This window comes from the organism of the source record quoted next, unplaced genomic scaffold (genome assembly GCF_019419815.1).
Source record: "Pyrus x bretschneideri cultivar Hongxiangsu unplaced genomic scaffold, Pyrus_bretschneideri_v1 Contig1, whole genome shotgun sequence".
Lineage (NCBI taxonomy): Eukaryota > Viridiplantae > Streptophyta > Magnoliopsida > Rosales > Rosaceae > Pyrus > Pyrus x bretschneideri.
This window is the reverse complement of record NW_025999390.1, coordinates 12,385,361-12,406,140: the sequence shown is the minus strand read 5'-3', so window position 1 is coordinate 12,406,140 and position 20,780 is coordinate 12,385,361. Positions and strand designations below refer to the sequence as shown.

Here is a 20,780-nt window from a genome sequence, read left to right as displayed (position 1 = left end):
TCTGCTCTCCCTACGCCACCCCTAGATTTGGTTGATTTGCAGGATTTTTGGAGGCCATTGTGAAGGGATTAGGGTTTAAAGTGGAGGATCTGAAGGTGTCAATGTTCGATTTAAGAGACACGCAGGTGGGGCATTCGGTGGCATACGAGTTCAACGTGGAGGTGGACAACAAGGTCCTGCCTTTCAAGCTTCTAGAGGACGTCGACTTGCCCATTTTTAGGGTCAAGGACGAAAAATGGGTTGGTCCAGAAAGGCAAATCGACTGGGGGGCAGTGGGGATTCTCTGGAGAAAGGAATAGAAGAAAGGAAGAAGAAGAAAAAGAAGAGAGAGAAAAAAAATCCACGTCACCTCTGAAGAGAAGAAAGAAAGGAAAAAAAAAATCCACGTGGACCCCTTAATGACACGTGGCGTCCAGTCATTGTCCACATAGGCACCACGTCATCACTCAACGGGAGACTTAACAGTTTAACTAACGGATGTACGAAACTGTCCCAAAATTTACACTTTAGTTATGACTCTGGGACGAAAAAAATTTGATGTACTAAATGTTGAAAACCACGAAACATGAGGGTAGTAAACTGATATTTACCTTAAAATTTACGACCTAAATGAAGCACCTGACTTCCTTGTTTTCAGAAAGGGCATTTCGATACAGATGCTTAGCTTTTGAAATTTTGAGATTAAACATTCATGTCTTTTAGAATTTTGATTAAACATCCTCCTACAATTGAGGTTCCACATAATACAAAACTACACGATTTGCCATTATATGCACTTTACCAATTAGCTAAATCCCTAGTGGTTATGACTCAGTATTCAATTTCAACAGAAATTCTTTTACAATTTAAAAAAAACAACTTGATATTTGCTTCTGCATCTTGCGTACCTTTTTCTTCCAACTCCACACTGTATTAATTGATAGCACACACCAATGTCAAATTGCCATCAAAGATGGTGGGGTACGATATATTGTACACCTTCAAATATGAATAGTAACACTAAAGCATAAGCCTTTTGTTTTACCACACTTTGTATCGATATTTTCATAATTTTTCACGTACCGTGGTATGTTTGGAAAGTTCGCTTCGATTGACTCAATTTCCTTTTAGATATTATAATGGGTACATTTCACTTGAACACGAGTACGTTTCAAATTGCATAGTACGTTTTAATTTGACATTGGTACGTTTTAATTTAACTTTGGTACGTTTTAAATTGATATTGGTACGTTTCAATTTGACATCAGTATGTTTCTATTTGAAAAAATAAATTGTGGTGATCCATGTCAAGAGATACAAGATGCAATATGTGTGCATACTCAATAATGGTGGATAGAAAGATCGCAGAACATTCATAAGCCAATAAAATAGATCGTTGTTTATGAACACCTAATCTCTCTATATCCCCTAACAAATTGCAGCTTATTTTTACTAGTTATTCTATATCTATCTCTTTCTCTCTCCCCTGCAAAAGTCTTCATGCCTGTATCCCTCTTTTGATGAACTGGGTGAGAAAAACAAATAAGCAGAAAACATGGTCTCTGATTTTTAGGGAGATAATTAAGAATTAATAAGTGATATTAAAGGATAAACTGGAAATGAGGAGTATATATTCTTTTAAAACTGGAAATGAGGAGTATATATCCTTTTACTTTGAGAAAAATACATTAATAACAGATAAATGAATTAAATTAGAAATTGCTGATGTGGACATAAATTAAAGCACCCTAATTAAATTTTTAAAAGTTAAATCAAAACTTTAAAACCTACAAATGTTTAGTTTAAAAAATGTGAAAAAGAAGTGGTAGAATCTAATTTTCTCTTTTCAGAACATGCTTGGGAAAGGTTCAATCTGTGAAACAAAACCATCAAATAAGATTTTGGATCCTCTCCTGAGCAGGGATCCGAATCCTCCTGACCCAATAACACGAACTGTTGGATTTTGATCTAACGGCTACAAACAGGGAGTCCCTCTAAAAGTTATAATAATTGTAGCCGTTTAATCAAAATTCAACGGCCCGTGTTATTGGGTCAAGAGGATTCAGACTCCCTGCTCAAAAGAGGATCCAAATCCATTAAATAAAAGGTTCAATCTTTTATTATAATTATTAGAAAAGTGGTGTCTTTATAGAATTTAACCTGTTTAACTGAAGAAGACAAAGCTTTGCAGCTAAATATGATGTTCCCCTCAAACAAGTTTCTACATGTTTGCAATTTTTTCATTGACAAACATATCGAACACAACAACATTTCTTATTCGTACTCGTTTGATTTAAATAGGGAAATACATGCAGTTTTTTTGTTTGCTGATGTCCACAAACAATCATTCGAAATTTTCCTGGTATAGGAGACTACAAGTTGTCATGTTAGCTAGTTCACCACTGAGGATTTGCGAGGCATGTTTGACAGCTCTGGAGACCCTATAAACTTCATGTTGCAGATTTCCACGACTTTTCAATGCCTTCATCTATTCCAGGGAAGGATATCGATCCATAATCGTCATGCTTTGAGGGCCCGTAAATCTGCCAAAATACTATACTAATTAGTGTAACAATCAAAATCCGAGATCACAGGGTTAGGAAAACAAAATGCTTTTGAGAGATCGTCAAACGCAAATGAAAGAACAATGGATACAACTTTAGTTAAATTTACATGACGATTCGTAAGAAACATACCAAATGCTTATAGCATGACCTTCCAAATAGTCCATCTTGATCTGTAAATGCAGGCTCTGTCATCGTTAGTCTGTCATTCAGCTCTCTCACCTTCAAATGATCTTTCTTCCATGTGAACTGCCAACCTTTATTTTGTTCTATTTCCCGGAGAATCATGGTTCAGTTCTGTATTCATATGAAATGAAAGTGCTTGATCAAGATTTATAGGAAACTCGATCGATACCACTAGTACAAAAACATGTTTGCGCGACACTAAACACAAAATGTCGCGCAAATGACCATTGCGCGACGGCACTTTGCGCAATGAAGGCATGCGTCACGCAAAACTGTTTTGCACGACAAAGGTGCACCTACGAAGGTGCACAACATTTGGAGTTGCTTCTCTTACCTTCCTACCTGTTTACTAGTTAGTCTCTATGGCATGTGTCTGGTTGAATGGCTTGTACGAAGTAAACTGCTTTTGTACGATACTTTGATCATATCAATTAGTCTAATGAAGTTTTGGTACCTTTGATTGATTACAATGCTTGGTAATCCCAATGTTGGATTACCCTTTTTATTTTTTTTTCACTTGATGCACTTTTTTTTTTGTTGGCTATGAAAATGGATAGGTAGTTCCTCTTGTTTTGAAGTTAAGAATGTTGGTAACTACTTACTTATTACTTTGGCTGCTAATTGATTAGTTTCAAATGCAAGAAAGGATTAGTTTCTAATGTTATAATTTTATGGTTCAAAAAGTATATAGATGTCGCGGTTGATCACTCGTCGTCGGAGTGTGACTAATGAGCCTCCTGCATTATCAGCATCTACTGCTCCAGGCGTGAGTGCTCCATTGATTGGGAAGTCTACACCCCTTACTGGGGCTACTCCTACGGCGTCCCAGGTGCCCGTCTCATTGACGTCATCAGTGTCGGTTCGACTGCTCAGTGCACAATGGCCTCACTAGTGCTGCCGCCAGCCGGAGCCTTCTGATCACACTTCCTCAGCATCTAGAGTTGAGCGTGAGGCCTCCCAGCCAGGTAGTTTTTCTAATTCTCAATCACTATGTTGTATTTTTTTTTTCATTTTAAAATTATTATTTTTATGATGGTGAAAATTTGTTGGATTGTGAAAATGTAATGGGGGTTGTGAATTACTGTTATTTTACTGTTTTAAGGTTTTGGGAAATGCTATACTATTAGGGGAGGTTGTGTCGAATTTTCTGTACAAATTTAAGCTTAGGGATTTCACCATATAATTATTTTTGGCCAGCTAAAAAAAACACCAGGGGGCCTAGTCGAATGTTGAATAAGGCACAAAGCGTACGTCTGACCGGCTCTAGGATCAAGATTGAGTATGACCTGCGACATTGTGGAGCAACTACCTCACAGCAACATAGTAGCGTCGCTAGTAGTTGTGGTGTTGTTATTAAACAAAATTGTCCTATGCAGTGGGAGTCTTGGGCAGAAATTCTCAAGGGGACGAAGAAACTGGTGCGAGACAAGTTGTCGGTTAGTATATTAATTTTTAGCCTTTATCATTTTTTTAATTTTGCTTACAAATATTAAAAACCAAAATATATTATCTTAATATTATTAAATTTCTTACTATTATTTTATTATTTTTCATATTCGTAGGTCAATTTTGATGTGACAGCCCGTCCCGGAAATTTTAAAAACGTACGCGTGAAAAGACGATTTTGCCCCTAGCGAGATTTTTCGTTGTGTGGTTGTTCTTTTTGGTTTGGTGTGGCTGGTTTTGCACCACACACTTTTCCCCACACTCACCCTCACCTTTCCCTTGCCCTGCACCCCTATCCCGAGCCCTCTCCCTTCCCATTTTTCATACAACGTACGGACACACACACAAACCCATCAAATCTTCATAGATCGAAGAAACAAAATACATATCCATGCTCGTGAGGCTCGTAGGAGTCCAACCATACCCATTTCAGGTAAGGTTACCTTCGTTTTCACGTCGAACTCGAGATACCCGATTTTGGTATTGTTCATGCACACGTAATTTCTCATGTTTTTGGGAATTTCAAGCTTGTAGGAAGCTTGGTGAGGTCCCTAGGAGGCTCGGGGTGATTCGTTTGAAGGTTTTGGACGTCGGGATCGTGAGTTTCGAGGTTGGCCGAAGTTGGGGGTATTTTTCAGGCGAGATTTCGTGGATTTTAGCACTTGAAAGTGGTATGATCTTGTTCCTCTCGTGGTAAAGCTTCATTTTGGTACCAATTTTGTGAAATTTGGTTGAAAAACGAAGAAGATAGGACGATTTGAATTTTTCTCGATTATCCGGCGCTGGCGACGGCGTTGGAGCCTCGCCGGAATATTCCTAACGCCGTTGACAGAAACCGTTAAGGATAACGGAATATTCCTGACGGTGTCAACTGACGCCGTCAGCGTGCCAGGCACGTGCCTGCGTGTGGCCGGCGCGTGCGGCGGTGAAATTTTTTTCTAAAAATACGGGGATGTTCCTGAGGTGAGTAGATCACGTTAGTGTATTCATACACCCCATTTGAGCAATGTATGAGAAGTTATTTCTAAAGGTTGGTTATGTGCTTTAAAATTAACGTTTTTATAGTTGTTTCGCATATAGGTGAGACGTATCCCGAGGACGAGCGTGGTCACTCGAGACAAGGGGGTTACGACCCTTCTACGTACCAGTGAGTGGGCTTTTGGTTTTCCGTATATACCTATATACTTATACGTTTCCCAGAAAATGAATTAAAATGTTTTTATATTATTATGCCATGTTTATTGGTTGCCGTTCGTTTATGCATTATTAGTCATATATATATACATGTGTATTGGTGCCGTGGACGCACAGGTAAGTGTCAGGTGAGTATGATTTTACATTTACGTTCAGTAGTGTTTCTAGTTATATAGAGAGCTCATAACCTGCACCCTCGATGTTAGTGCTCCCGCCCAGAGTAGGGCACATTCCTTCACATGATGTTCACCTCCCGCACCACACGCTCATCTTGGATCCAAATTAGGTGCACAGGCTTGTCTTACAGACCACTTTAGGTGGTTCCGACTCGTAAGTGACCCGCGATTATTCGTCCAGCCTTCACGTGATCGTAGCACTAGAGCGTACTTATATTACACCCAGGCCTGTTGTACAGACTACTTTAGGTGGTTCCGACTCGTGTGCAGGTATAGTTAGTGAGATGGAGATTCGAGCTCTAGATTCAGCCGTACAGGTCACGTTAGGTGACTTCGGCTGACAGTTTACATGGTATTGATTTAATGTTTCCTGAGCACTGGCATATTACTTCGAGACATATTGCATGGCATGTTTTTCGAGCATGACTTATATATATATATATTCTACTTTTTGGGAAGTATACAGGTTTTACGGCGAGGGGTTAGAACTTATTTATTAAATTGGTTTTCGAAAAGCTTTGTTTTTGCCCACTCACGCTTTTGTTTTGTGCCCCTCCAGGTTCTAGTTGGCTAGCACGTTTGGTGGCTTCCCTGAGGATTTTCCTAGCATATCTGACAGACCACCACCAGCGTAGGACCACCTTCGGGTGTGCTTTTGTTGTCGTCATTTCCTTTTGGACTGCATTAGGCTTTATGCTCTGAACTTAGGGTTCACACTTACGCTTGCACTTGTTGTCTTTACTTTGTGTAAAGCTAGTTTTTATTTATTCGTACCATTTATATTATTATTTTATTAGCTTCCGCACTGTGCACATGGTTACGTCACTTCCACATGACGGCCAACATGCCCTGATCTCGATCAGGGTGTGTCATTTGATCTTGATGACATATCCCCCGAGGCCATGGCCTACTTAAAAGAGACTTAGCAACTCGGTACAAACATTGGAAGAACAATCTTCACCGCATTTTAAGCTATGGGATGATCCGGAGTTTGCTCACCTACATGGTTGCCCAATCGAGTTGCAAGACTGGCTAGAGGATTGGGAGTGACTCTGCAAACATTTTACGGACCCAAAATTTGTGGTATGTACATAATATTTTAATAATAATATATTATTGTTTTAGTTATTTTTTTTAAGCTTCCTTTATTAATTTATTTCAAATAGTCGCACTAACATGTATATTGTGTGTTTAACAGAAGAAATCTATTGCTGGCAAGATAGCTTGGGACTCAAAAACACTTCTCCACCATTCCGGTTTGAAGCCCTTTTCGTATAGGCTTGAGGCATGACGTTAGGTAAAAGTATATTAATTTTGAAATTTTATACAATTTATTTATTATTATTGATTAATAAAATTTTCTTAATGGTTTTTTCTTCAGGAGGGTTCTAAGTTCCCAGAGATCGACATGTTCGAGGATGTTTACGTTCGACCTGGTGATGAGACAGCTAAACAGCTTCATGTAAGTATATGTAATTGTTATTATTCTTATTGTATGAATCATTCAAATATTATTTATATTCTGTTATTAAACATTATATGTTTTTTTCTTTATTATTACAGGCTGCTGTGGTCGAACAGCGCACTACTGTTCTCCAAGAAGCAACATCGCAGCTTCCCCTGGAGACCCCAATCGGGGACGTCATGGTACCCAAGGGTGCAGGTTTTCAGATCCTGAGTAATGTCATGGATCAGAACTTCGGTCGTTGTCATGGCAAAGTTGTTCTGTGTATGGGGAAAGCGCGAGTTCGTGAGACGAGTGCCTCTTCTTCCAGATCGAACACAGCAGAGGTCAGTGCATTAAAGGAGGAAGTGACAACCCTAAAGGGTTAGCTTACGGTCCAGGGCGAGCAAATGAGGGCCCAAAAGAAGCAAATAAGGGCCTAGGACGAGCAGATTAGGGCCCATGGCGAGCAGATGAGGGCCCAAGGCAAGGAGATGAAGGCCTATGTCGGGCACGTGAGACATCTTGTACGAGCCATATAGATGTCCGGCCTCCAAATTTCACTACCAGTATCTGATCTTGCTACACCTTCGACCTCCGAGCCACTTCCCCCTACCGATACCCAGTAGCCTGATGTATCAAACCTAGAAGACTACTTGTAGTTTTTTCTTTTTTTTGTTCGAACATCTTTTATGTACATTTTCATATATTTTATAATTAACTACTTTTCCTTGGTTAATTAATTATTGTTTAGAAGTTAATTACAATATTTATTAAAAATTTAAAAAATAATATTTTTGACCAAAACAAAAAAAAGGGGTTCGCGCGACAAAGATTCTACCTACGTCGCGCAAAGGCACCGAAGCCACTTTGCGCGACGTAGGGACATGCGTCACGCAAAGCTACTTTGCGCAACAAATATTTCTTCTTCGTCGCGCAAACCCTTATGTCACTGCCTTGCCTCGACGGTTAGCTTGCGACAAAGGGGCGTTGAGCTAAGTTTTGCGTGAAGTTTTTTGACTTTGCACGACGAAGGACCTGCGTTGCGCAAAGTGTTTTTTGTACTAGTGTACCTCTATTTGGTTGTTTATTTTTGTGAATGCTCTTTTGAGCTCATCAATGGATTTGAACAGAGGAGTTAAGTTTATGTTCATGTCCGAAATATCATCTTCCAAGTCCTTCTATATGTCTGGCATTTAGAGTTTCAATATACTATTTTGTATTGCACAAGTTTCTCCACGTAACTAATACATTTGATTGTTTCAAAAGTGAATGTAGCGGTTAATTAGAAGAAAATGTTTGCCATACTTGTAGCTCCATTGCGTACGAGAGATCATTAAAAGGCAAAAATTCTGCATCCTCTAACCAAAGAGCTACCAGACCCCATACACTTGCCACTGTGATCGACAGCAATCAATTAAATCGAGGTGCTTGAATTTAAACTGTCAAGGGGGATGCAAGTAGAATTGTCTGAGATGCCTATGAAACATGTTATATGCAAGTAGAATTTAAACTTAAGGCTGACCTGTTACATGCCTATGAAACATTGGATCAACAAATTTTTGCATCTATGTAAAGTCATCATAAATTGAATGGTACACTGGGCATCCTGCAATTTTAAAATTGTTTATTAGTAATTAAAAGCACAATGTTTCCTGTTTTTTCAGGGGCAACCATGGTTCGAGTGTTAGGCCAAATTGCACAAGACAAATGTACGCCGAGGTTTACACCAATTTGTTTTTTTTTTTTGCAGCTTCCCTAATCTTTGGGCAATCTACGTTACACATCAAAAGCAACTTCTGTTATGTTTTCTTTCTTGTGCACGAACTTGATGACGATACATAATTCAAATCCACAATTACCTCTAGTCTCCAACAGTGCTGCAGTGCCACTATTTGGGTCAACAGCTCCAAATGTCCACGCATCCCGGTGAATGTGAATACCCAGAATGACTAATCTACGAAGTTTTGGCAAAGGAGTAACTAATCATGCTAAGGTGGATCTCACATTCAAATCATAATAGATGCTAACAGTAAAATTCGAGACTTATAGCCGAAATTTGTTATCGAACCCGAAACATTCAGTCCCATTTGTTTTAAGGTCTCATAGTCCTCTAAAAGTCCGTAATTGACATAAACCACTGGGGCAGTGATATTGAGAGTTCCCGACTTTGCATAAGCATGAAAAATGGGCAGGCCTTCATGTGCCACATCACCATAAGGATCACTCTCACAGATTTCTTGCCGGAGATTGAAACTGATAGGGGACGGTGTGAGTCATGAGTCGATTTCATATTATATATTTTATCCTATTCTTAGTATGTTTTGGTAATTATTTTGATAGAATTTTGATACTTTGCTTTATATTTTCAATACAGGACATTCAACTTTCTCTGGAGCAAAATGTGATCAAACAAATGAATTTTGTAGTGATTCAAATTGGAGGACGTTTGCCTTTAGTTTGTTCATGTCAAAATTTCAGCTTTTTCTAACAAGCCATTATTTTTTGGCGATTAAATAGAGAAGTAGTGCGCATTGCTGGAAAGTAATGTTTTGGGGTTTAATTGCGATTTTTTTGGCTTAAGATGACCTCTTTTGGGTTGGTTGCCTTCTGGAGAAGTGTTCAAATTATTTCAAGCTCTAAGTCCAGCCATCTTGGCCCGGTTTTGGAAGAGATTTGGGTCCAAAACATGGTTGTACAAATTCTGGGCAAATTTTCCTAATCAATTTAGGATTATGTTTTTAATTTATTTGGTTTCTTAGTTTTATTTTATGTCAAGGAATGAACTTTCTATGTAGTATAAATAAGCCACTGTGGCCGGCCCTAGTTCCTCTCTTTTTATGCAATTTTCGGAGAGGGGATTTTGGCCAAAGTTTAGAGATTCCAAGACTTATACTTTCAAGGTGTTTTCATTCTTTTTCTATTTCAATAAAGATTGTTTTGATTTTAATTATCAATATGCGTAACTAATTCTCTTTGCTAGGGTAAGGCCACAAGCCTTAGCAAGAATATGTAGCCTCTTTGTAATTTGCTTATGATATTATGCATGCAGATTTTGAATTGTTAATCACCGGTTTAAACTATCTATTTGTCGTAGTGATTCGTGACCATTAGAATATTTAGAAAAGTAATTTGATGCAATTTTGGCAGAGAGCTGTCCCTAAAACTGATTAAGGCTTTTTGTGGTTAATATGTATAACTTCACTTATGATGGACGCCACATCTTATGGGTTGCATGATTTTTCAAAAGGTTTTTACACAACGTAATGAGTTTTGCATGTTCACATTTGATCTGAACACCACGGACGGGTTGCATTTTAGATATACGCTCTATGTTGGAGGTTCTAAGTACGACATACTTTAGGAAAACCTAACCTTCAAAATATGCATGTGTAATTCATAAGTAATTAGAAGAATTACATAGGATTGTTAAAGTAACGGCGTAACCCTAGTGCTTTCTCACTTTGATTTAAAAAAAAAAATTGTCTCTTTTTCTTTTCATTTTTATATTGCATATTTTTGTTAACCTTTTTAATTAAATTCGTTTTTTCTTAATTTAGGTCATTAAATCATCTTTTTTTTTTCAAAACTTTGTTTAAATAATTAGACTAGATTTGGTTTCGCATAAATTTATTTAAAATGATCCTAGTGGAGAATGACCTTGCTACGATAATCTTGTTTCTCTTGCAAGTATTTTAAGTATTTTTAACCCTTTTTGCACAAGTGATAAAAATCAAATCAAGTGTTAAGGAGTGTGACGCCGGATAAGTCAAGGCCGCACGGTAAGGGGCAACGTGGAATTTGATACTGGAGGAAGTGAAAATGAAGAGGACATAAGCTGCAGCCTCGTCGTTGGCTTTAAGGCCAGCCACGTGTGGCCGGCGGGTGAGGGTGTAGAGGTGGTCGGATATGGAGGCATTGTCTGATAGCGAATCGGATATGAAGAGAGTGGTACGAGGATTTTGGGGTAGGATAAAAGAGAAGGAAGGTGAAGGAGTTGGCTATTGCTAGCAAAGTGGCTTTAGCTGTTTTGATTAGCAACCTTTCAATACAAATTAGAGATGTTAGTCGCAACATTATTCAAGACCACAAAATCTCAAAGTCACGGTGTTCATGGAGGCAGCGGCATCAGAAACACCAGGACCGATTGTAGCAACGATTACATACTGTTGAGAGCGGCTAACAATGGGTTACCGACTGCCGTACGTTGAAGAACATTTTGCTATATCTCAAAGAATGAATTTGAAAATGATTGTCTAACAACATAGCATGTCTATCATTGTGAATTAGACTATCTCACTATGATGTGATATTGTTACTTTGTGTATACCATAGCATGTCTATCATTGTGAACTAGACTATCTCACTATGATGTGATATTGTTACTTTGTGTGTATTGAAAGGTTCTTTTGAACGATTTGATACTATTTTCAACTTTCTTATTGTCTTATACCTTTCCGGAATAATAATAATAAACTGATTAAGAACAATGGATATGACAGAATATTGAAAGTTCATGTATATTTGCCAGATATGATGTCCTTTCCAAAATATATTATCCGTTTCTTCAATTCTTTGTCCTTACTTTTTTAATTCAAATCTGTTTCTTCACGTTTGATTGGGAGTCTTAATCCTAATTGAAAGCCCTTTACCATGTTTTCCATCAAACACAAGATGCATTATCATGTTTTAATAGACTAATAGATGAGTTGAAAATTAGGAGATAAAACTACATTGTAACCAAGACGTTAATCTAACAATGTCACAAGCCATCACGTAATACTATATGTCTTAACTTATCAACGTAACATTGCGTGATTTAGTTGAGATATCGCGATCTGTCTTCCCATCTTAAGCCCTTCTCCTTATTCTATCAAGAAACAACAGAAGTAGCTAAATTTATTTTAGACTTAAAGAAGGAGAGCTAACTTGTAGTGCAAGTACTAAAGGAGACCAGAAACAAAAGTTGAGCAGAACAAATCACAGAAAGAGAAGGGAGTTGGAGATTTGATCTTTCAACATCTCAATAATAGTCATTTTGGCTTTTCGCACATCACCAAAATCCCCCCACACAAGTTTGTTAATGTGGCATGCTGCCAAGAGTTAGGCCTTAAGTTTGGGTGACTCACTTGGTCTACTTCTGTGAGCCTAGCAATTCTCTCTGTCTCAGCTTGAGAAGAACTTTCTTGTCATTAGAGCAGTTCCACCGGGGAACCTTTAGGCTGGCACCCAGCCAAATTATTGGCCTGGCACCCAGCCAATCCACTCCAGCCGAGCAGATAGGCTGGCACCCAGCCCAAGCTGGTCTCTAGGCCGGCTCAGAATGTGCTGAGCCCTTGCCCGGCCTACATGACGCGTCACACCTCCCTCGACCTGAATTCGACTCCCTGGGTGAAAACACTTTTCCCCTGCGATAAATACCATAACCCACCACCTCCATTTTCATCAGCTTAAATTTCCTTACCTTCTTTTCATCGACTCAAAACCTTCCTAATTTCCTAAACTCCAATTAAAATATATATATATATAAATTTAAACATAAATATGAGAACCGTAATTGCTTGGCGGGGATGTTGGGTCTCCGGTGCCCTACCTATTCGGAGGCCTGGCGGGGATGTTGGGTCTGATTGCTTTTGCTCTGTTGATCCTTGCCTGCTCTTACTGGAAGCTTTCGAGCCGGTTTGGAGGACAGAGAAGGAGGCGAGCGAGACTTTAGAGAGCGGCGGCGGCGACGAGAAAACCAGCGAGCTTAACTCCCACAACTACCTTCGTAACTCAACTTTGGAGCTTCAATCGAAATGGAGAGGTGTTTCAGCGTGGGTTGCGTCGTTTCGCAGTGTGGGTTGGGTTCCAGAGAGAAGAAGAAGCAGGGAGTCCAGAGTGAAGAGAAAAATTAAATTATTATTTTATAATAAAAAATAATAATATTTTAATAAAATGGACTAGGCTATTTTTTTTAGGGATGGAGATGTTTTGGCCTATTACTGTTGACTGTGGTCTATTACTGTTCACTTGAGTGGATAAATGCGCTGGGTGCTAGCGCAAAGTCTGTAGGGGTGGAACTGCTCTTAGGATAGTATTTTAAGTTACATACTAACGTGCCAGAAGTTAAAATGCATGATAATACATAACGTGATTGATTAAGAATATCAACACAATAATCATTCAAAATGGTACTTTTCTTTAAAAAGCAAGCTAATGAAAATGGCTTAAAAACTTTGAGTTTTAACAATAAAAACAAAATAAAAGGTAAAGTGAATAGTATCATGTTTGATTTTTTAGTATAAAAATATGGTTTTTCGTTAAAGTGAACAGTACCGTGAGTTTTTCGTTAAAACTCTCTTTCTTTAAAGCAGTCTACAATCAGTTCAATTAGTCCTGTTGTAAGTAACTTTTCATTAAAGTGAACAGTACCGTAGACTTTTCGTTAAAACTCCTTTTCTTTAAAGCAGTCTACAATCAGTTCAATTAGTCCTGTTGTAAGTAACTTTCTCTCCTCAGTACACCAACAACTGTTTCACATTCATAAGCCAAAATAATCTGAACCGTAACCACACATTTAGATAGTAATCAAATGATGCATAATTGGACTCCATGTAATATTGACGGCCACGATTACGAGGTAGGTAGAAGCTAGAAAGTGGGTTGTAACTCACAAAACAGTATCTTAGTATTTGCAGTCGCTTAAAACAACCCATTTTCCCCCCTCACAAGAACATATTCACACTCACACAGAAACAGAAAGAGATACACTCACGGGCACCACCAAACAACACAAAAAAGTGCAAAAACATTTTAGACACAACAATTTTTATAAGCAGAAAGTGCTTCTCTCTCTCATACATGGATGTCCGTAGAAGCACCCGTGACTGGTTCACTGTCTTTGATTCCAATTTAGCATCACTTTCCACCTAAAAACAAAAGCTACTAACTTGTATATAAACCAAACAAAACCAAATCACTTCCCGTCATTCTATCTATTTCCATTCCCCACTAATAACATACTCCCTAGTCTCTATTCTACTCCCTTTCTCATTCACATTCCCATTTATATTCGGCGTCTCACTTTGCCTCTGCCGTAAATTAGATGTCAACATTATTCCAACACATTTTCTATGTTCTTATTCTTCTTCTCCTCCTCAATTCAACCCCATCACAATGCCATTCCAAGGGACTCCGACCGGGGAAGCCAGACGGAAACGTGCACTTAACGAAGAACCTGACTCGAGCCCAATTATCAGAACAGCAATTCATGAAGTGGGTTAAGTATGTTGGAAGCCTCAAACACTCTGTTTTCAAAGCAGCAAAGAACAAGCTGTTTCCTTCTTTCACTTTGCATGTGGCCAAGAACCCTAATGCAGGACACTTCACAAAAATCCAAGCCGCCATTGATTCTCTCCCCTTCATCAATTTCGTGAGAGTTGTCATCAAAGTACATGCAGGAGTATACACGTAAGTATCTTTGACCGTAGAAGAAGAAAACGAGAATGTGAAAATCACTTTTGACCGAAATGCTCTGCTTTTTTTTCACTTTTTCGTGTGCTGTTAATTATCATACATTCTTGTTATGTGGAGAACTCGTAATTGATGAAGCTGTCGAATGGGAAAAAATTTCAGGGAGAAGGTAAATATACCTCCACTGAAATCATTTATAACCATAGAAGGAGCAGGGGCAGATAAAACCATTGTTCAATGGGGAGACACAGCTCAAACACCATCTGGTCCAAAAAAACAACCGATGGGGACTTTCAATTCTGCAACTTTTGCTGTGAATTCCCCTTATTTCATTGCCAAAAACATTACATTCAAGGTAATTTTCTCAATCTCCGCCTCTTTTAACGTACGTCATGCACAGAGAATCTCTGTATTACAATACATAATTGCACAATTAATGTGCAGAACACTACACCCGTCCCTAAACCCGGAGCAATTGGGAAGCAGGCAGTGGCATTTAGAATATCAGCAGATACAGCATCCTTCTGGGGGTGTAGATTTTTGGGGGCACAAGACACACTTTATGATCATTTGGGAAGGCATTATTACAAGGATTGCTACATTGAAGGTTCTGTGGATTTCATCTTTGGAAATGGACTCTCCCTATTTGAGGTTAGATACTTAGATCAATTTTCATCTTATTTCTGAATTTTTGGTAGTAGAAACATAAAAATCAAAATTTGATCCAAAAAAAGAAATGAATGAATTGATCCGAAATCCAATAATTACCTGTCTTCTTGCATCATCACATGACCATAAGAATTTGTGCAAATGACACATGGATGTTAAAATTTCTCACATGTCATTATTATATTATTAATTCACGATGTTATAATAATGTATCTGGATGCAGATAAGTCTCTTCCCACGTGCACAACCACTTTGTATTTGTTATGTTAATTTTCACATGTATATTATGGATTTTGTTACAATACTTATATGTATTAGTACAATTATCACCTTGATGGTTAAATTGTGATTGTATGAAATAAAATAACTGGACGTTCACAAAATTTCACATCACAAAGTAAAAGAACTGTGACTTTTCTGGGAGGTGCTATTGCAGCTATTCCGCAATATTTTTTTTTTAAAATTATTATTATTAAGGAAAAATTGGATGATTTAAAACTTTTACAATAATTTAGAAAATGAAAAATTTCGAATCGAGACACAAGGATAGAAACTCGATACCCTATTCACTAGAATATTAGACCACAGTACAAAACCATCATCTTTCACTCTTGTAAAAACAAGAAAGTGCACTTCATGGAATTAATGCATGATGACGTTTGCAAGTTCATCATACAATGTTCCCTTATAAGACACAAGAGAGATTATAATACTACGAATGCAAATGTTGTTTTCGAAATGCAAATAACACTACCCTTACGATTTCAATACTAACATGTTACAGCTAACTTCTTGACATGCTAAAGAGTTTATACAAGGCACCAAAATTAACTGTGACTGTTGTCAAATTATTAAGTTAAATCAAAGCATGTTCTACTTCTTGGTGTCTTGTATGTGTCCGGACCTTCCAGTCTCGTGTCATATAGTCACATGAATATGTAAATGTTGTACAGGGATGTCACGTGCATGCAATAGCACAGAACATAGGAGCACTCACGGCGCAAGGCAGAAGCAGTATGTTGGAGGAAACGGGCTTCTCATTTGTAAACTGTAAGGTCACGGGTTCAGGAGCTCTCTATCTTGGTAGGGCTTGGGGCCCCTTTTCGAGGGTGGTCTTTGCGTACACATATATGGACAACATTATCATCCCTAAGGGCTGGTACAACTGGGGTGACCCTAATCGTGAAATGTAACTCTCTCTCTCTCTCTCTCTCTCTCTCTCTCTCTACTCACCTTTTCCTTTATCTTGTTGGATTCGATACATCATGACATGTACGTCGCATAGTGCATTCAGTACATGGTGTGTCATTCACACACAATATGCTCTTATGAGACAACAAGCAAAGCGTTCTAAAACTTTCAATTTTACTAGGGTAGTACAAACACTTACAAACAACCTATCGTATGGTGTATTAGACCCTTGAAGCAATACCTACACCATTCAATGTGTCAAATGTATCACTGAATTTGTTATGATAATGATATTTCCAGGTGTTCGTCTTTAGTACATTAATGTACCCTAGCAAAACCCTAAAACCTCACCACAACCAACAAGGTGGAGACATAAGTAGGTTGATTTAAGATGTATCTTGATCATGCTCCTGTGAGACAAAACTTAAGCAAAATTGTGTTCTAGCTAGCTCATTGTTATTAGAACACAAAATGGGCGGTTACGCAGGACAACCTAAGCATGCCTGTATGTCCTTTTGCTTCTTTACACTGCAAGCCCTACCTGTAATGCACCATAACACTAGTGCATGTATATAAAAACCCCTAAAACCCCTATCTTACGCATTTCAAGTTGGTATATTTTAAGAAAACCCACGTCATCATCTATACATATAAGCTTTGGTGCATGCTACATCTATAAGCCACCGACTAGTCCTAGGTCTCTGTATATAGGTTTGGTTTAGTTGCTTTAGGCATTGTGCAATTTGGTGGTAGTGGCATGCGCATGAAGATTTGAGGAGGGTTTTGTAATCGTATCGTTGGAAATGTTGTTTGTCGTTGCAGGACTGTGTTTTATGGGCAATACCAGTGCGCAGGACCAGGAGCTCGCTTTGCAGGGAGGGTTTCGTGGAGCAGAGAACTCACTAGAGAGGAAGCCAAGCCCTTCATTTCCCTTTCCTTCATCGATGGCTCTGAGTGGATCAAAATATGATGATCAAACTTTATAATACCAACAATTTTTTACCCAATCAAAGACAAAAAAAAATAAATATCTTTGTAAGAATCCATGTTAGTAATGTTCTTGCTTAATATATGTGACTGAGATTAATGCCGTGTCAAGGAGTAACAGCTCCCAAACTAATTCTTCTTGGTAGGATGACGTTTTACCACAATGGCTGAAAATAATCATGTCCATGTGGTGCGGATTCGATTCCCACCAATTCTACTCTCCTCTAACAACTAATTAATTAATCTACTAATGCTATCGTTTGTCAAAACTAATGCTTCTATATGCTCATTGCAAGGACATTGAATTAATCTTGCTTTAACTTCCCAATTCGTAACGAAGGAAATTAAGACAAAAGAAAAGAGAAATGAGGTATTACCGATCCAAAATATGATTGTAATAAGAAAATGGCTAAATTGCGGATTATCATGTGGCGTAGGTCACGTGTAAATGCTAGTCTTGTGGTGAAATTTCAAAATAGTACACATACGGTTGTGTTCCTTACAACTTCGATCCAGATCGTTCTTTTCCGCCAAATTTCCTCTTATTCGGACCAATGTATGCATCACTTGGAAGTAAACGACTAAATTTAAGCTTGATTTAAGGATCCAACTAACATAAATGTCTTTAAAACACATTTAGATCAGCGAAATTTGAAAGAACTTGAATAGAACGTTTAATTTAGACCGCGATAGAAAACATACTTAACCACATAGGTATTATTAAGAATATTTTATCACATGATTGATCGATATTGACATGTGGCTCACATGAATGATATTGGCATTTGGCATGAGAAAAGAAAAGATCCAACATAATTTCTCCCCTGCGCATGGGTTGCGCATAACTCATGAGGGATTTAACACTCATCACATCCGTTGGTTTTAAGGCCTTAGAGGTGGAAGGCTCCGATTTAACCTCCAAGACACTTTTTACATTTTCCTTTTGGTAGGAAATTCAGTTGGACTTGGATTTTGAGCTACATAGCCTATATAAGCTTAATGGGTTTTCAATTGACTAAAGTCACTGGGGTGAAAATCTACAAGGCATATACGTGTCACACAACTTGGACGTATAAATTAAGAAAATTCTCGGTTTAACATCTTGAATTTTTTTTTTTTAAACACTTTATACATCAAGTTTTTTTTATTCCAGTTTGGTATCTAAAGTGATAATTTTGAAACATTTTCATACATTCATTAAGCTTTCTGTTAAAATAGTCATTAACCTGTAACGTGACACCTACGTGGACAATAACTAGGCGTCATGTGTTAATCTAGCCACGTGAATATTAAAAAAACAAAATGTTTTAATGTGACATCCCACATCGCCCAGGAGAGTGATCCGTATATGTATATTCTCATCCCTACCTAGCACGAGGCCTTTTGGGAGCTCACTGGCTTCGGGTTCTGTAGGAACTCCGAAGTTAAGCGAGAAGGGGGCTAGAGCAATCCCATGATGGGTGACCCACTGGGAAGTTGCTCGTGAGTTCCCAAAAACAAAACCGTGAGGGAATGGTAAGCCCAAAGCGGACAATATCGTGCTACGGGGGTGGAGCCGGGCCGGAATGTGACAATTTGGTATCAGAGCCTAACCCTGGCCACGTGTGTGCCGACGAGGACGTCGGGCCCCTAAGGGGGGGTGGATTGTGACATCCCACATCGCCCAGCGGAGTGATCCTTATATGTATATTCTCATCCCTACCTAACACGAGGCCTTTTGGGAGCTCACTGGCTTCGGGTTCCATAGGAACTTCGAAGTTAAGCGAGAATGGGGCTAGAGCAATCCCATGATGGGTGACCCACTGGGAAGTTGCTCGTGAGTTTCCAAAAACAAAACCGTGAGGGAATGGGCTTACCGTGAGGAAATGGTAAGCCCAAAGCGGACAATATCGTGCTACGGGGGTGGAGCGGGCCCTGGAAGTGATCCGTCCCGGGCCGGGATGTGACATTTAACAACTGTTTTATTTTTTATTTTTTCAATATCCATGTGGCCCAGATTGACATGTGGCGCCTAGTCATTATTCACGTAGGCGTCACATCATAGGTTTAACGATGAAAGCTTAACGAATATGTATGAAAGTGTCCCAGAATTATCACTTTATGTACCAAAATAGAATGAAAAAAAACCTTGATGTATGGAATGTTGAAAATCAAGAAATTTTATGATAGTAAATTGAGAATTGCTGAATAAATTATAAGAAGACCCTCTTTTTTTCATACATCGCACATTTTTACTTTTGATTTTTTATCTTTTTTATATTATTCTTTCCCCAAAGACTCAGAGGGGGGCCATTTAATTACCAATGTATTTGGAAATTTGGAATTGGAGGGGAAGCATTCAACCTCTGTTCTCTGTGAGGGCTGAGGCTCTCTGCCTGACCTACAACAGACTTTGAAAGCTCCCTTTCATGAAAACCCTAACAAAAGGACGTTGGTCCCAGTAAAGCTTTGTTTCTGCAAAACTTACCTGCACCAACAGAGATTGAAAAGAATGTGGCTCCGGCCTTCCAGTCCATGTACCCGTTGTGACAAGTCGAAAGGGAATCCTCAAAAGGCAAAAATTTTGATTTTAGTCTCTGTAGTTTGAGCGAATGACAGATTCGATTTAGGGCTTAGTTCACCTAGTTTTAATTGCCAGCAGTTTACTAACTCTTGCTATTTTTAGGACAATGATTTAGATTGCATATATAGGTTAGGTCAATTGGACATAATATTGTGTCCATTTTGTGAGGATGTGAAGAAATCTCTCATGTTAGAAGAAGTTTACCAAACCTTGCACATAATTGTCAATACGTCTTTGGGTGGAGCCTCAACTTTCTTTACGCATACCTTGTACTCAAGTTCGAATCTCCTTTATGTAACATATTGCGTTGTCAAACAAGAAATACCGAAGTTTTGTCCATGATTTCTTCGAGATCATTAGCTTGCGACTGACGTGTGAGAGTAAATTCATGTAAAAAGCACATGCTAATTCCGTTGAAAATGCTCTTTAAAGACAACAACTTTAGTAAATTTACACAGGTTAATTCGCTAAAACTACAAGGACCAAGATCATACTTGGAACAGTTTGATAAATTGCTTGCAGTCTTGTGGATACTTAACAAACAATTACAAGGAAAGGTGTTGAGCCCCTAGCATGATGACGTGAATTCGAACCTCATCGGTGATTAATCTAACATCTAATTTAACAAAATTTATCATTTGACAAAAAACAAACAAACAAACAATATACATAAATTTATTTAGGAAAATGTTAGGAAGACCACATTTTTGTACTATATTTATGTACCATCTGATGTGATAAGTAATGTATACATTCCATATGATTTAATAAATTTATCTCATTGAATATTAATTGTATGCATCATGTACTACACAAAAAAGTATAAAAATATAGTATAAATAAACGGTCTCTCAAGCATTACTCATTTATTAATTATTCTTCTTTTCCAAAACTTTTCTAGAAAAGTTTGAGCCGGTGAAGGAACT

At 38.3% G+C, this 20,780-nt stretch overlaps 1 protein-coding gene and 1 pseudogene across 1 annotated transcript; one reads left to right on the top strand and one right to left on the bottom strand.

Annotated features, from left to right (window-relative positions):
- Positions 1–2,323: 2,323 nt before the first annotated feature.
- LOC103944033 lies at positions 2,324–11,507 on the bottom strand (annotated as a pseudogene).
- Positions 11,508–13,957: 2,450 nt separating this feature from the next.
- On the top strand, positions 13,958–17,396 carry LOC103943915 (probable pectinesterase 53). The gene is made up of 5 exons (XM_009354286.3): positions 13,958–14,441; positions 14,607–14,799; positions 14,889–15,095; positions 16,067–16,302; positions 17,127–17,396. Exons 1-5 carry the CDS (start codon positions 14,077–14,079, stop codon positions 17,272–17,274), a joined length of 1,149 nt encoding a protein of 382 aa, XP_009352561.1. The 5' UTR covers positions 13,958–14,076; the 3' UTR covers positions 17,275–17,396.
- Positions 17,397–20,780: the final 3,384 nt, after the last annotated feature.

Coding starts and splice junctions, on each gene's coding strand:
- LOC103943915 (XM_009354286.3), top strand. CDS start 14,077: ATGTCAACATTATTCCAACACATTTTCTATGTTCTTATTCTTCTTCTC. Junction 14,442..14,606: donor GTACATGCAGGAGTATACAC/GTAAGTATCTTT, acceptor AAAAAATTTCAG/GGAGAAGGTAAATATACCTC. Junction 14,800..14,888: donor CCAAAAACATTACATTCAAG/GTAATTTTCTCA, acceptor ATTAATGTGCAG/AACACTACACCCGTCCCTAA.